Raw genomic sequence first — 13,913 nt, forward strand, 5'->3', positions numbered from 1 at the left:
TCTCTCTGCAAGTCTGGGGTTTGGTCCAGTTAGAGCAGCAGGTCAGCGATGCCTTTGTGGTGGTTTGTGTGTCAAGTTTGTATCTGCTGATTGTCAGGTGCAGCCTTAATGCTTGCCACAGGTGGCTGAGCAGCATCCTTGTGACTCCTGTCAGTTCAGGAAGCATGTGGAGCTGCAAGGGAGGATCACTGCTTGAAGACTGTCCCAGGCATCTGATCACCTTTCTTTCCAAAAAGCCTAATTCCTCTTTCAGCAGCATTTCTGTCCAACCCAAGGGCATGCTCGTTCTGCTCAGCGTTCATCTTACAAGACATGAAATAGTTGCAGAGCCCATTAATGGCCGAACACATCAGTGCTTAGCGCACCCTTTTGGCAATAACAACTTCATTGGGTTTTGTGAGACCTGAGGGGGAAGGATTATGGCCTAGTTAATATGGCTTACCAGCAATTTGAAAGGCTGCACTGTTGGAAGGTAGATAAGCAAATGAACTGTCTTTGGGGGATGCATCCTCTCCTATCTGTCTTAAGATAAGGGAGATCTTCTGGCTTCTGTTACCAAGCAGTTCTTTTTTTTTCTTATTTCTGTGATGCAGGGCCCTTCATCTCCCCATTCATTTTGGTCCTGTCTTCATAGAACTGTGAGCTGGCTGGCTGATTTACACAGAAGAGGAATTCCATGGCCCACTGGCCTGCACACTCCTGCTCACGCTACTCTGGTTTCAGAATCCTGTCCTCCTGTTGCAGACTGTGAGGGTAGGGTGTTGGAGCAGTTTGTAGGGTGAGGAACCATTTCAGCTCCCTTACTTGCCTTTCCTTAGTGCTCGCTTTACCTTCAAGGACAGACCTACACTTAGCAAATGGAGCTTTGTCACATTTGGCTGGTTTCTCAACCAGCTTGAGATAGATGGAGGTTCATCCTGTTTCTACCAGCCCTTCTTTGAAGATATGCTGAGTTTGAGATAAGTATCATTTTTCTCTAATTTTGGTTGGTGGCATCTGGGAGCTTAGGCTCAGGGGTCAGACTTCCTCCACTCTCAGTGTGACCGCCTATTGCTTGAGAACAGACTGCTCTTGAGCTCTGCAGTTGTGTCTCATACTACTGTAGTAACATTTGCTAGTGTTCATCAAAGCTCACCAGAGCTTTAACTGCAGTTTTGCTTGTTGAATCACTTTTTCTTGTCTCTTAGTTTGTACCAGAGATAGCCTTGGTATGCCCTTAGCCGTGAAATGCTGTTTGTGTTACCCTCCTGTGCCAGTCATGGACAATATCCCCTTATGTTTGGCACCACGCAAAGAGGATGAAAGATGGTTTCTGCTGTAGAGATCTTGCAATCTCAATAAAAGGCAAGAGACAATAAGTGCGGGGAGAAAAGGACACATCAAGACAATGTCAGCAAATAAAGAGCTTCTCTTCATGAACGTGTTTAGAGAAGAGCCAATGTTATGACTGTCGAAAAAGAAAACTAATCTTTCCCCCAAGGTATGAATATTTCACAATGTCTGGAAGATCCCACTTGATGACTCAGGAACCGCCCATCCTTTGAGGAACGCTGCCTGTGGGCCTGAGTGCTCTCTTCACTGCAGGCAGCACGCTTTCTTTGAGGAGAGAATGAGTCTCTTGCTTCCTTCCAAGGGCAGCTCCTTTCCAGTCTGCTTTATTAAAACTATAAACGATGTCAGAGCTGCATTATTCCTTAGCCGACGTGTGTGGGTAGTGCCTACCAAAACAGGACCCTCATTACCAGCCGGGATTTCTCCTTTCCACTGTGTGTGCTTGATGGTCTCTTGAAACCTCTGTGGTGTGTGTTCTCCTCCTGGAACAAGTGTCCAGGCTGTGGCAAAGACCCGTAGAGCCTATCACAATACAAGAAATAATATCAGGAATTAAATAAGCACCAGTGGAGGGAATTCTTTTGAATTAATTCTGCCTCTGACAGGGCTAAAGAAAGGTTGTCAGGATTCAAACAAGCTCTGTCTGCCACGCTGTGTTTTCTTTTCCTGGCTGAAAGGCTCAGGTCCTATGGCAGCAGAATGAATTCCTGCCTGTCCTTTGAGATGCCTTTACTGTCCAGGCTTCCTCTGGGCTCACCCTGATGACAACGTGGAACACATAGGCTTGCCTCCTTGGTTCCATTGGTCTGATTTTCATACGGGGAACTGGTGCTTTAGGCTAGCAGTGCAGCGTGACCTTAGCTGTCTGTAGGAATATTCATCTCTGGCTTCTTTGTATCCGTGAAGCTGCCTACACACAGCAGCTGCAGCAGTGTGGGCTCCCATAGGGCTCATGTATCTGCAAGCCCCTCAAAGCTGCTTCTTCCAGGGCTGTTGGTTTCTGCTGCATGAAGCGAAGGCTAACAGCACCATGGCAAATCATGCCTCGCAAGCTCAGGCAAACAGCTTTACTTAAGTAAAATGGGAATTTGTATTCTGGCAGCTATACTGATGACTTGGGGCTTGCGGGAGAAATTGAGCAAATCTCCAGTGCTGACAAGGCAGAGGAATTTCTAACAGTTGCACTTTTTTATATCTGTAACTAATACGCGAGGAGCCTCGTAAATGTCTGAGGGGAGGTGGGGGAAGGGGAGAGCCAGGGAAGGAAGAAAGAAGAAAAGCAGTGTTTTGCTGTGACTTATGACTCAAACCATGCAGTCAGCTGCTAGGCCCCCTGCGTGGTGCTCAGGAATTGCTTCTCTCCTATCATTGATTCACCAGACAAAGGCATTCTCTGCATTGCAACACACAGCCTTTGCAGACCACGTTGGTATCCTCACAGGCAATGGTGGCTGAAACCCTGAGCCCTGCAGGACTCCTCAATCCGAGCTGGCAGCCAACGGGCTGCTCTTGGATTTGCCCCTGGGAGCGCCTTGCAGTTTATGTTCTACTTTGTGCTGGGGCCACATTTCACTTTGATTACTCATGATTCTTGTTCTGTTTTTCTTCTTTTCCATTTGTTCTTAGCCGTCTTGCTGGATTTTAGTGCTGTACTCAGACTGGTGTGCTGCAGCATGACTGGCAGTCCTGGAGGACTGGGAAAGGAGCGCGTGTGTCCGGTTAATGCGAGGAGAAGCGCAGATGCTGCAACTGTTCAGACACCAGAGCTGATGACTGCAGATCCATTTCTGTGTGCTCTGCCTGTCCTGTAGGAGCTCAGCATACCAGTCCGCGTGCAGAGGGAAGCTGGAAGGCTTTTGTGTGCACATATAAGAAGCCCCAGCTGTACTTGCCTACCCTGACATAACAAAACAATCAAAAGCATCATGTGGAGCAAACTCCTGTTTTTCTCAAGACTCACCTGTTAAGCAATTTCCTATGTTCAAGAGCTCTTCTTTGCCAAATGGTCAGTTTAAAAGCAGAAGAAACCTCAATTTGATCAAATCTACCTGCCAGAGTATAGTTTATATCCAGGGATTTATGCCAGCTGATCATAGACTCGTGGAATCATTAAGGTTGGAAAAGACCATTAAGATCATCTACTCCAACTGGTTGGCCCATCACCACTGTGCCCACTAAACCATGTCCCTAACGTCTTGATGCCACATCCAGGCATAGCTATGCTCGTATGGAAGATATTTTGAGCATTTATCCACCACCACCACCACCAAACCAAAACCAAACATCTCTATAGAAGGAACCCTTTCAAACAAGAACTATGGCCATAAAGGATGTTCTAGTAGGCACAGGTTCATCAGTCTACTTTTTGGATTAAGGAGATACAAGGATAACTTTTCATCTCAGCCTCTCTGAACCTGTATGGTAGTCAGATGGGAGGCAGCAGGTCTTCCTGGAGGAAAGGACTGCTGGGGCAGGGAGAGGACATAGAACTGCAGTACGCCTAAAACACAAAGCACCTTGTGTCTGGCAGTGCCATGAGGCAGGACAGACAGCTGAAATGGCAAGGTGCTGTTAATCTGCAAGGTTGTCTGAGCCTTTAAGTGTTGCAGAAGCTCTAGGATGGGTCTTTGCAGTGTACCTTTTTCCCATAGCACAGCAATGCAGTCTTGGGAGATTTGGAAAATCCTGTCTTCTGAAAGCTTGAGATTTCACAAGTTTCCCATTCTGCTTTGGGGAAGAAATGAAATCAAATGGAGAAGTTACTGAAATACACTCCCATGGACACTGGCATGCACAGTGGACCAAGATGCTAAAAGAATAATTCCTCAAATGTGCAAATAATTTAAGCATGGGAAACTTCGGTTTAAGTGTTTGTTACAGTATCTTATGAAGTTTCCATTAAGTTGTCTGGTGACCAAAATCTTCACCAGGACTATGGAGAATGCAATGTTCCTGTTCCAAAGGGGAGTACAAACTTCATTCTCTTAGCACCTTCCTCCCAAAAAACACTTCACAGATGGCAGCAACCAGGTGCCATCAGCTGTCCCAAAACATGGGATCCTTTTGCTCTCATTTTGGTCAGAAAAAATGAAAAGGAAGTTGGTTGGAGAATGACTGGAGAGTCGCAGGCAAAGGGTTGTGATAAATGCTCTATGTCCAGGTGGAGGCCAGTGACAAGAGGTGCTTCCCAGGGGTGTGTCCTGGTACCAGTACTCTTCAACATCTTTATCAAAGATAGATGATGGGATCAAGTGCACCCTCAGCAAATTTGCAGACAACACCAAGCTGAGTGCAGTTGATACAACAGAAGGAAGGGTTGCCATCCAGAGTGACCTGGACAGGCTTGAAAAGTGGGCCTGTGTGAACATAATGAGGTTCAACAAGGCCAAGAGCAAGGTTGCACGTGGCTCAGGGCAATTCCAGATTTGTACACAGACTGGGGGTTGAACTCGCTGAGAGCAGCCCTGCTGAGAAAGACTTGGGGATCTGGTGGATGGGAAGCTGGACATGAGCCTGCAGTGGACAGTTGAGAGCATCCTGGACTGCAACAACAGAGGGCTGGAAGCAGAGAGAAGGAAGTAATTGTCCTATTCAGCCTCATGAGTACTGGAGTACTGCATCCAGGCTGCGGCCCCCACCACAAGAGAGATGCAGAGTTGTTGAAATAGAGGAGGGCTGTGAAAATCAGATGGCTGGCGCAGTTCTAAAGCGTCAGGCTGAGGGAGCTGGGCTTGTAAAGAAGACTCCAGAGAGACCTTTTTGTGGCTTTCCAATATTTAAAGGGAGCTTATGATCAGGAAGGAATTCGGCCTTGTATACGGGTACACAGTGACAGAACAAGGGGGAATGGTTTTAAACTAAAAGAGCAGAGATTGAGATTAGGGGGAAGACTTCTACTGAGAGGGCAGTGAGGCGATGGCATAGCTGCACAGGGAGCTGTGTTGCCCCGTCCCTGGAGGCTCTCAGGGCCAGGTTGGACGGCCCCAGGCACCTGATCTGGTGGGGGGCAGCCCTGCCCATGGTGGGGGTTGGGAGTGGGGGATCTTCGCAGTCCAACCCACGCCAGTTTATGATTCTGTGATGGTAAGACCCCCAGTGCCACACAGCATTTCTGAGTGAGCATTTCCGTGTTTCCGCACAGCATTTCTGAGTGATGACACTCTCGCAAGGTCTATTCCAGCACGACCACCTCTGATCGTCCTCACGTTGACTGGGGCTCCCCCTGCCTCCTGCGGGACGGCGATACCCCGTTGCACACGGGACAAACCCCAACGCTGAGGAGCCGGCAAATAAGAGGCGCAGCCCGAGCTCTATGGCGATATCCCCGCACCGCGGCGTCTACGGGGCGGCGCTACCAAGGGCAAAGCGGCGCGTCTCCCGCCCTCCCCGCCACGCCTCAGCGCGTCGCATCGCATTCCCAAGATGGCCGCCGCCGCCCCTCTACCCCACCGCACCCCCAACTCGTTGACCCCGCGGCCGCGCCGCCCGCCACTCTCGAGCCGCTCCCTCACGGCGCCTCCCGGCCCGGCAGGGGGCGCGCTGCCGGCTCGCGGCCGGCGGAGAGCCGCTCTAGGAGGGGATGGAGCTGCCGCTGGGTTGGGAGTTCGAGGAGGCCGTGTTCTCCCAGAGCAGGGAGCGGGGCGCGGGCGGCGGGGCCGGGCTGCCCTACAGCGCCAAGCGCTGCGAGCCCCGGGTGAGGAGCCGGGGCGGGGTGGGGCGGGAGGCCGGGGCCGCGGGGCCGGGGCCGAGAGAGCTCGTGGGAGCGACTCGGCATGCGGCAGCCGTGGGGTTGCAGATGCTCTGTACGGGTTTGTTTGTGCTGCAGTGGTTCTGCGGTGAGACGAGCGGCGAGGAGGACGCCGAAGTACTGACGGCCCAGAAGTTCCGGGCTGACCTGGCCTACAGGGAACGGGAGTTTGAGGTATTCTCGTGGCTCCTGTGCGCCGGGGCTTTGGTCAGCGGCCGTGGCTGGAGTGTAACTTCAGGGCCTGTAGTCCTCGTGTGTTTAGTGAATATATCTGTGTCTGAACAACCATGGAATATCCCGAGCTGGGACCCAGCGAGCATCGAGTCAACTCCTGGCTCCATCCCTGCAGTCCCCAAACTCTGTGTCTGAGCGCTCCCTGGACCCCAGCAGCTCAGGGCCGTGCCCACCCGTTCTGTGCCCACCGCCCCCTGGTGCAGACCCCATCCGTGACCCCCACCCGCCCCTCCCCTGCACAGCTCCATGCCGTTCCCTCGGGCCCTGTCGCTGTCACACAGAGCAGAGCTCAGCGCTGCCCTCCGCTCCCTGTGAGGAGCTGCAATCGCCATCAGGCCTCCCATCAGCTCCTCTGCTCTGCGCTGAGCACACACAGGGACCTCAGGCCCTACCTCACATATCTTGTCCTCCAGACCCTTCACCATCTTCATAGTGCTCCTCTGGATGCTCCATGCCCTGGAGATGCTAGGTCCTGTGGTATAGAAGTCCAACTTGATGGCACTTTGCATCAAAACCATCCCATTCTCCTGAATGAAATCATGATCTGAGCAGGAACCACCGAGCTAGTTAAGATGTGTCCAGACTGTAACAATTAACTTCATTTTGGCAAGCTTTCCCAACTGGATGTCATCTCCTTCCCCCATTGTCATTGTGAAGCTGATACAAACTGTGCAGCTCAGCAGAAATGGTGTTTTTCACTTGGAACCAATTCATACCAAAGATATACATCAGAGTGGTTCAGTAGTGGTCACAGTTGCTGTTGGCAATCATTAAAATGCTGTTCAGCCATAGTTCAGTGTGCATATTTATCCACTCGTGGAGATAGTGCCGTGTTCCACCAAGGCTGTCAACATCACATTCGCCTTTCTCAGAGCTCCCCCTGGCTGTCAGGTTACAGCTGGCTGCAGTTGTCAGTCTCCTGAGAGTTGGCTTGTGCGTCATTAGCTGTCCTCCCCCTCTCTTGTCTCTGGGTGGCTGGTTATGCTTTTGAGGTGCTTCCATGTTCCCCATTTGGGTTTCTGCCTGCTGCACTCCTAGACCCTCTTCTCATGCTGCTTCCTTAGCTTCATTGCTAATCACTGATGATATCTTGCCTCTACCGTCCTGGTTCTAGGACCCTGTCTTTTGTTCTCCCAGATTTGTTTTCTGGTGACAATCAGCTTCTTCTGTCCATGTTTCCGCTCTCATAGCTTCTTGTTCCAGGCTATGGTTTGCATTGCACGCTCCCTGATATCAAAGCCACCAGGACAGCATCTGACTGCACTCTTCTTGCCCTATCCGTTGGATTACTGGATCTGGTTTCGATTCAGATTTTTAACGTTATTCCCGTGTTGTTGTCACCTTGTCTGTTCCTGACAGACATTTTCCAGTCTCAAATGAACGATGCTCTGAAGGAATTCACAGAAGTGTGCAGAGAGAGAAGTACCTGAGGCTGCATCAGGCACCCTGCTGTGGCTGCTGAGCTGCCTGAAGGGAGGTTTGCTCCCTGCCATGCGCTCTGATTCCCTTCCCTGAGAAACTGACACAGAGAACAGAGTATCCATTGGCTTCTGTCATGCTGATTCATGTTGGCAGTGTCTGGCGTCAAGTGTTCTTGGGTCTCTGTGGCAGAGCCAGAACCAGGGGGGAGAGTGACAGATTTGAGAATGCTGCCTTAGATCGGTGCCTGGAGATAAGGAAACGGGAATCTCTTCACTCACTGTGAAAAGTTTTGATGCCAACCTAAGCTACTGGATGGGAAATGCCAAGGAGAGCAGTGATCTAAGCCATGCTCATTTTTAGGACAGAGCTGACTGCAGAATCTGCTTGGGATTTATAATTTATAATGCCAAGTCTGCCAGCGTCATACTCCTTCATTGCATAGCAGAGTGTCCTGCAGCCCTTCTCTGGTCTGTCTGGACAGAGGGGAACTCTCACTTTGCTTGAGAAGGATGTGAGCTTGGCAGGGGAAGAGACTGCCATTATGCCAGGAGCTACTTAGGGTATATTGCCTAGAGGCTCTTTTTGTTAGAACTGATCACGTTTGCAAGGAATACCTGAATTTTCATTTTGAGAAAGCTCTGTTCTTTGGTCTTTTGGTTTGAGCTCTCACACAGTGGGGAAGGAAAGAATATTCCAGTCTTAGCATCACTGAATACTTAATGTAATGTATTTAAATGTTAATTGGAGTCTTGGTGAGTGCTCTGAGCATTAAGATACAGCATATTGCTCATTCTTGTCTTTTTCCTGGGGCCAATTAATATTTAATAATTTCATGCAAATTCCAATGACCTTGTGAGGAATTTATGTCAGGAATGATGGAGACTCACTTTCCTTGTGGTCTGCTCCGACTGGCTGCTTATTCTGAAGGGCTGAGGGGCAGACTTCCTGGTTCTCACCTCCTGTTGCTCTCACAAGGGAGTGCACAGGTTTGAAGTGAGGCCTCTCAAAATCAGGATGAGTGCTCTGATCCCTAAGTTAGTTGGGATAAAGGTGCTTTATTTCACGTTTGGCCCAGGCCTGGGGGTGAGCTCATACAGTCCCTTCTGCATCAGGCATTGTGTGGGGGAGAGGTGGAGAGATGCCCTGTGAATGCTTACAGGGCTGAGGCATTAATTAGGACTGGGGCTGCCCACTGCTGTCCAGGCTGGGGCAGCTTGGAGCTCAGCTCTTGGCCTGGCCATGTGGTACTGGGGCCTTTGTGTGCTGCTGCCAGTAGGTGCTAGCTGAGTTGGGATAAAGAAAAATCGGTTTGGGGATTGCTTTTAAATGAAAATCTCTCATGCTTTTAAATGAAAATGTTTCACTGCTTTGCTTGTCTTTTCTTTTTATCGATGCTACTAGAAAGCTCTGTGTGAATACTCAAACTGCTTGCAGCACTTGCCTCCCGGTAACATTGCCATGAGGCGGGACGTGCAGGAGGGCCAGGCTCGCTGTTTGTCTCAACTAGGAAGGCACAAGGAAGCTCTGGATATTGCAGAAAGAATGGTAAATCACATCCTTTGAACACAAAAAATACTACCAGTAGTTCTTTTATACAGACCATTTTCTGCAAAAATAATCTGTGTGTGTTTAATCCTTCAGGATGTTCAGTGCTCAGAGTATTTGGTAAACAGAGGGTAACTGTCACTGCAGATATAATCACTCTTTAGAAATCAGAACACCCTGTACCACAATGAGTTCCCTGTGCAGGGAGCTGGTAGTCCTGGAAGGGACTAAATATCATGCTCTGCCAGGCAGAATTAATGTAACGTAATAGGAATTATAAGAAAGGGGATAAATGAATGCTTAAGTCTTTCCACTATAAAAGCATCGGTTCAACACTTCCTTTTATTTCCATGCACTTTTCTGCCAAACTGCCACCAAGAAGAGTATCTAACCACAAATGGAGTTTTTCCCATAAAAGAAGATGTCCGGAGGCTCTGAAATCTGCTAATTTTATTGCTGCTGATCATTGTATATAAAAGGTGTTCATATTACTAAGAGGGGCGACTGCATAACATAAGCAGTAATGCATGTAAGCAAACAGCAGTGTTCACGGGCTTCTTTCAAACTGTGATGAGGCCACTGAAGGGATCGCTGCCTGCTTGATCTTGCATGATCTCTATCATGTTGTATTGTTTGAAATTAAGAGAGCGGTAGTGAAAGCTACCTTTAGAGATGTCTGTCTGTCATTACCCGGGGAGACGTTTTCTTAAGCTCTGAAGGATGGTTCTGTTCTGCTCCTGTTATAATCCTTTTTTCTTTTGTTTTCAGAGAAACGGTGCCACAAACACGGATCACTTAACGACTGTTCTCAACCTGCAGTTTGCCATTTATCGGGATCTGGAAAACGTAGAAAAAAAGATTGTGTGTCTGCAGCAGCTGATCTGCTTACATCCCTTCAACCCTTGGTACTGGATGTCACTTGCTGAAGCTTATATGGACCTTTTGCAGGGTTTGTCTCCATTATGCATTCCAGAAACAAACCTACATTGGTCCGGAGAGGTTAGTGATGGTAGTTTCGGAATATCAGCTGGAGGAGAGATTAATCTCCAGCCTCACAGATCGGACTGCCAGAGCGAAGGCCCTCTGTCCTGCCCAGCTGCAGAAACAAAGAGCGAGAGCGCAGCGACCTGCAGCAGCAGCCAGGCTGTAACAGAAATGCTCTGCACTTCAGACAACACTGGAAGGAAGGCTGAAGGGAAACAGGCAGCCTGCAAGTCCTGGGAGCCGGACTTGGCAAAGCATGTTGGCGTAAAGGCGTGTGCCTCATTTGTTAGAGCAAGGTAACAAAGTACACTCTTAGAATGATGTGAGATTCTCCCAGTCCAGAGCAATTTTAAGCATGTTATTCCCCAGCCTTAATGTACTCAGTTTACATCTCTGATTTAAAGATTTGTTCCAGCATTGGTAACACCAACCTAGAAAGAAAAGAATGGACTCGTAATTGAGATGTAAAAAGTGAAACTCACCAGCATGGTAGCTATGAACAACTGACATTTGGGTGGAAAGACGAAGCCGGTGTCACGTGTTGTTGAGAAGTACAGCATTTTTTAAATAATCCCATTATACAATTCCTTTCAAATAATTATATACAAAAGGATTTTTTCACCTCTAAATGCTCCTGCTAGAGCGTGGCTGTTCCTGCTTTGGTATTAAAGATGCAGCAGCTGAAGTCCCCCAAAGGGAAGTGAGCCCGTCTTCCTTCTGCAAGTGCCACCTGGCTTGTTTGCCTGCAGCCTCTTGCTTGAGTGAAAATGTATTATTTTAATAATACACCAATTTGCATAACGGATGAGGTTGAAAAATGAACTCCGTGGCAGCTGATTGACAGGGCTGCATTAACATGCTCTTCCTCTTCTTAAAATTCTTGCACACAACAAAAATCTCCTAAATATAATAGTTCAAAGAGATAATTAGGAAATGTTTCTTGTTAAAAGAGTCTTGTTTTTTTTCCCTCTTGCCTCTCAATAACATATCAGTACTGAACGTGATCAGTGCAGTTTTATGGACTTCTGAACATGTTTACAGAGAACACCTTATAACTGCTCTCTGTGGGCAACATTTGGGAAACATAAAGACAGTTTTTATCTGTACTTTGAAAGCAAGTGACTTTATTTGCTGCCTGGGAGAAGTTAACAGATAGAGTACTGGTATCTAATAAGCTAATTCGTATTAAAATAATCTGTGCTTCTCATCTCAGTGATGAACCAGACGTACTGAAACAGTGGAGGCAGTTCTGGGATTTCCTTGCTTGACTGCACGGTGGTGTTGTGCTTTGTTTCCAGGCTGGATGTGGCTCTGGGCAGCCTGGTCTGGTGGTTGGCAACCCTGCACACAGCAGGGTGTTGAAACCAGATGATCATTGTGGTCCTTTTCAACCCAGGCCATTCTGTGATTCTGTATTGGCATATGCACTTCTCTAGGTGAACTTCCCATCGCAGGGTTACGTTTTAGCTTATCTGGTGCTTTCAGCTCTGCTGGGTTTATGTGAGACGTGGGTGCTGCATGGGTAAATTCACTGCTATATTCAGTGAATGAGGATCGACTCCTCAACTTGTGGGCCTCTGCCTTCAACTTAAGAGCGGTGGAAGGTTTTAGAAAATACTCCCACACTGACCTATGTGAGGATGTTTGGTGTTTGTTGAAACAAAACCAAGTTTGTCTCTTCTCAGGTTGCGAAGATGGCCGCTGCTGCATGCAGCAATGCACTGCTGTCTCCTTAGGCCTTAATAAGGATGAGGGATACTCAGTACAGCACTGCTAATGCTCAGTGCCCCAACTGCACGGGGGGAAAAATGGTTGTGTAGAGGCACCAGAGATACTTGGCATTTCCTTATTCTGAAGTTCTCCTCTGTATTTCTTCAGTCATTGTGTGCACACAGAATGACCTTAATAGATCGATATGGATGTATTCAGTTTCCTCAGCTGGCAAAGGTCAAGAAGAGCTGTTTTAAAGTATTATTTCGTAGTTGGATTTAGTTTAGTTTAGTGCCAGTTGTACCCTTTCTAACTGCTTATTTTCATTCCAGGCTTTTACTTCAGCTTACTCAACTGCAACAGTCATCCTTTGCTCTCGAAAATAACTTAAAATGTCAGAAAGAAATTGATGACAAAGTGGCACAGTTTGGTTTAAATGAAAACTCCCTGCTGCAGGTGACCAAGGTAAGAGAGTGTTGTCTGTGTGTGTGTTCGCCAGGTCCTAGTGGGGGGACGTGGGCCAGCTCATGTTTGCAGGTGCCTGACTCTCCCCTGGGCTAATTAACCGTGCCAGGAAGCAAGGTACATTAGCCAGGGCGATGTCCTGGTACTGCATTATCTGGAACTGACTGTGATAGCTGTGTAGCTGGCTTATGTCATGTGGGTGTATCTCTGTTCTGCTGAAATTCTCCTTACAGGAATGCTCACGGTTGTTAGGTTTCTCGCTAGACTTGTATTTGCAGGTGCATCATTGCTGTGCATTTCCTGGGAAGCAAGTTTTATCTCTGCCACTTTAGATGCCACAGAGTGAATCACGTGTATGAAATGCAAATGGAGATGTCACTGTGGGCTACTGGATTATTCAAGTCTTTGTTCTTTTGGCAAATTTGCAGAAAAAGTTCCTCTTCCATTGTTTCTTTGTTCCATTTGATGTACTGGGTTCTAACTTAAAAGAACCACAGAGGAGGAGAATGATGTTGTATGGCTTTATTCATAGAGCTTAAACATTTCTAGCGTCTATGGAGTTCTATTTAAAAGAACAAAAGGAAGCCAAAAAATGTTTAACTTCACTGTCAGCATTGTCAGGCTTCAGTTAATAAAAGCCAAGTCCTTGCCGAGTTGGCAAGCGAAGCTGTGGGCTTTCATCCATGAGAGGGCAGCAGTATGCAGACTATCCCAAGTTTCCACAGGGCTGCCGATGAGCAGCTGCTTTCCTCGCTTCCCTTGGTCTGAAGCCTCCGGTGAGAGATCGCTGCTGGTGCTCCTGGGGCAGGCGCTGATCGCAGAGCTGGCCATGGGGCTTGTGCTGCTGTTCAGAGGGCAAAACTCCCCACGTACCAGAAGTTGGGAGGGGCTGTGCAGCTGCGAAGTTTGGGCTCTCAGTCCTCCATGTTTATGACAGTGCAGCAGGCAGACAGCTTGGTTGTGATTTGGAAGCGCTTCCTAGATGGCGGATGGTTCTTGTGTTCTGTTATTAATGTCACATTACTTGTTTCCTGTCCTTGTTCTTACTGCGGTTGCAGGTGATGGGAGCAGATCTCATCCCAGAAAAACTAAAGGAGGAATTTCAGGGCGAGGTAAAATGCATAGGCTCTTCAGCACTGTCATCATTGGTAACCACATCGGCCTCAGAGTTTGAAATCAAATGGTTCGATATTCTGCGAGATGATTTATGCCACTTGGACAGGCAGCTCTCTTCAGAGACACACACCCCACCTCTGGCAACGTAGGGCTGTTGTATTTATTGTCATGGCTTCAGAGGATTAAGGAATGATGCATGCAAAACGTTCGTGTTGTATTTTTTATGTTTTCTTATAGTATGTATTTCAAGAAAGTAAATCTCTGCATTTGAAGTCGTGGTGTCTGATAGTTTTTTTTTGTTCACAGATTTGTTTCTATTCAAAATAATAAGAGATCCAGTATAAAATGGAGTTTTCCA

At 48.0% G+C, this 13,913-nt stretch overlaps 1 protein-coding gene across 3 annotated transcripts; it reads left to right on the forward strand.

Moving 5' to 3' along the window:
• The first annotated feature begins 5,777 nt into the window (after positions 1-5,777).
• On the forward strand, positions 5,778-13,816 carry C3H8orf76 (chromosome 3 C8orf76 homolog). 3 transcript variants are annotated; one of them, XM_048938739.1, is made up of 6 exons: positions 5,779-6,025; positions 6,158-6,253; positions 9,137-9,280; positions 10,049-10,560; positions 12,307-12,439; positions 12,718-13,606. In XM_048938739.1, the coding sequence occupies exons 1-6, from the start codon at positions 5,912-5,914 to the stop codon at positions 12,769-12,771; spliced, it is 1,053 nt and encodes a 350-aa protein (XP_048794696.1). In that variant the 5' UTR covers positions 5,779-5,911; the 3' UTR covers positions 12,772-13,606. The 3 variants fall into 3 exon arrangements, with proteins under 3 accessions (XP_048794695.1, XP_048794696.1, XP_048794694.1); XM_048938737.1 differs by having other exon boundaries at positions 5,787-6,025; positions 13,498-13,816; XM_048938738.1 differs by lacking the exon at positions 9,137-9,280 and having other exon boundaries at positions 5,778-6,025; positions 13,498-13,816.
• The last annotated feature ends 97 nt before the right edge of the window (positions 13,817-13,913 follow it).

This window comes from Lagopus muta, chromosome 3 (assembly GCF_023343835.1).
Source record: "Lagopus muta isolate bLagMut1 chromosome 3, bLagMut1 primary, whole genome shotgun sequence".
NCBI classification, from domain to species: domain Eukaryota; kingdom Metazoa; phylum Chordata; class Aves; order Galliformes; family Phasianidae; genus Lagopus; species Lagopus muta.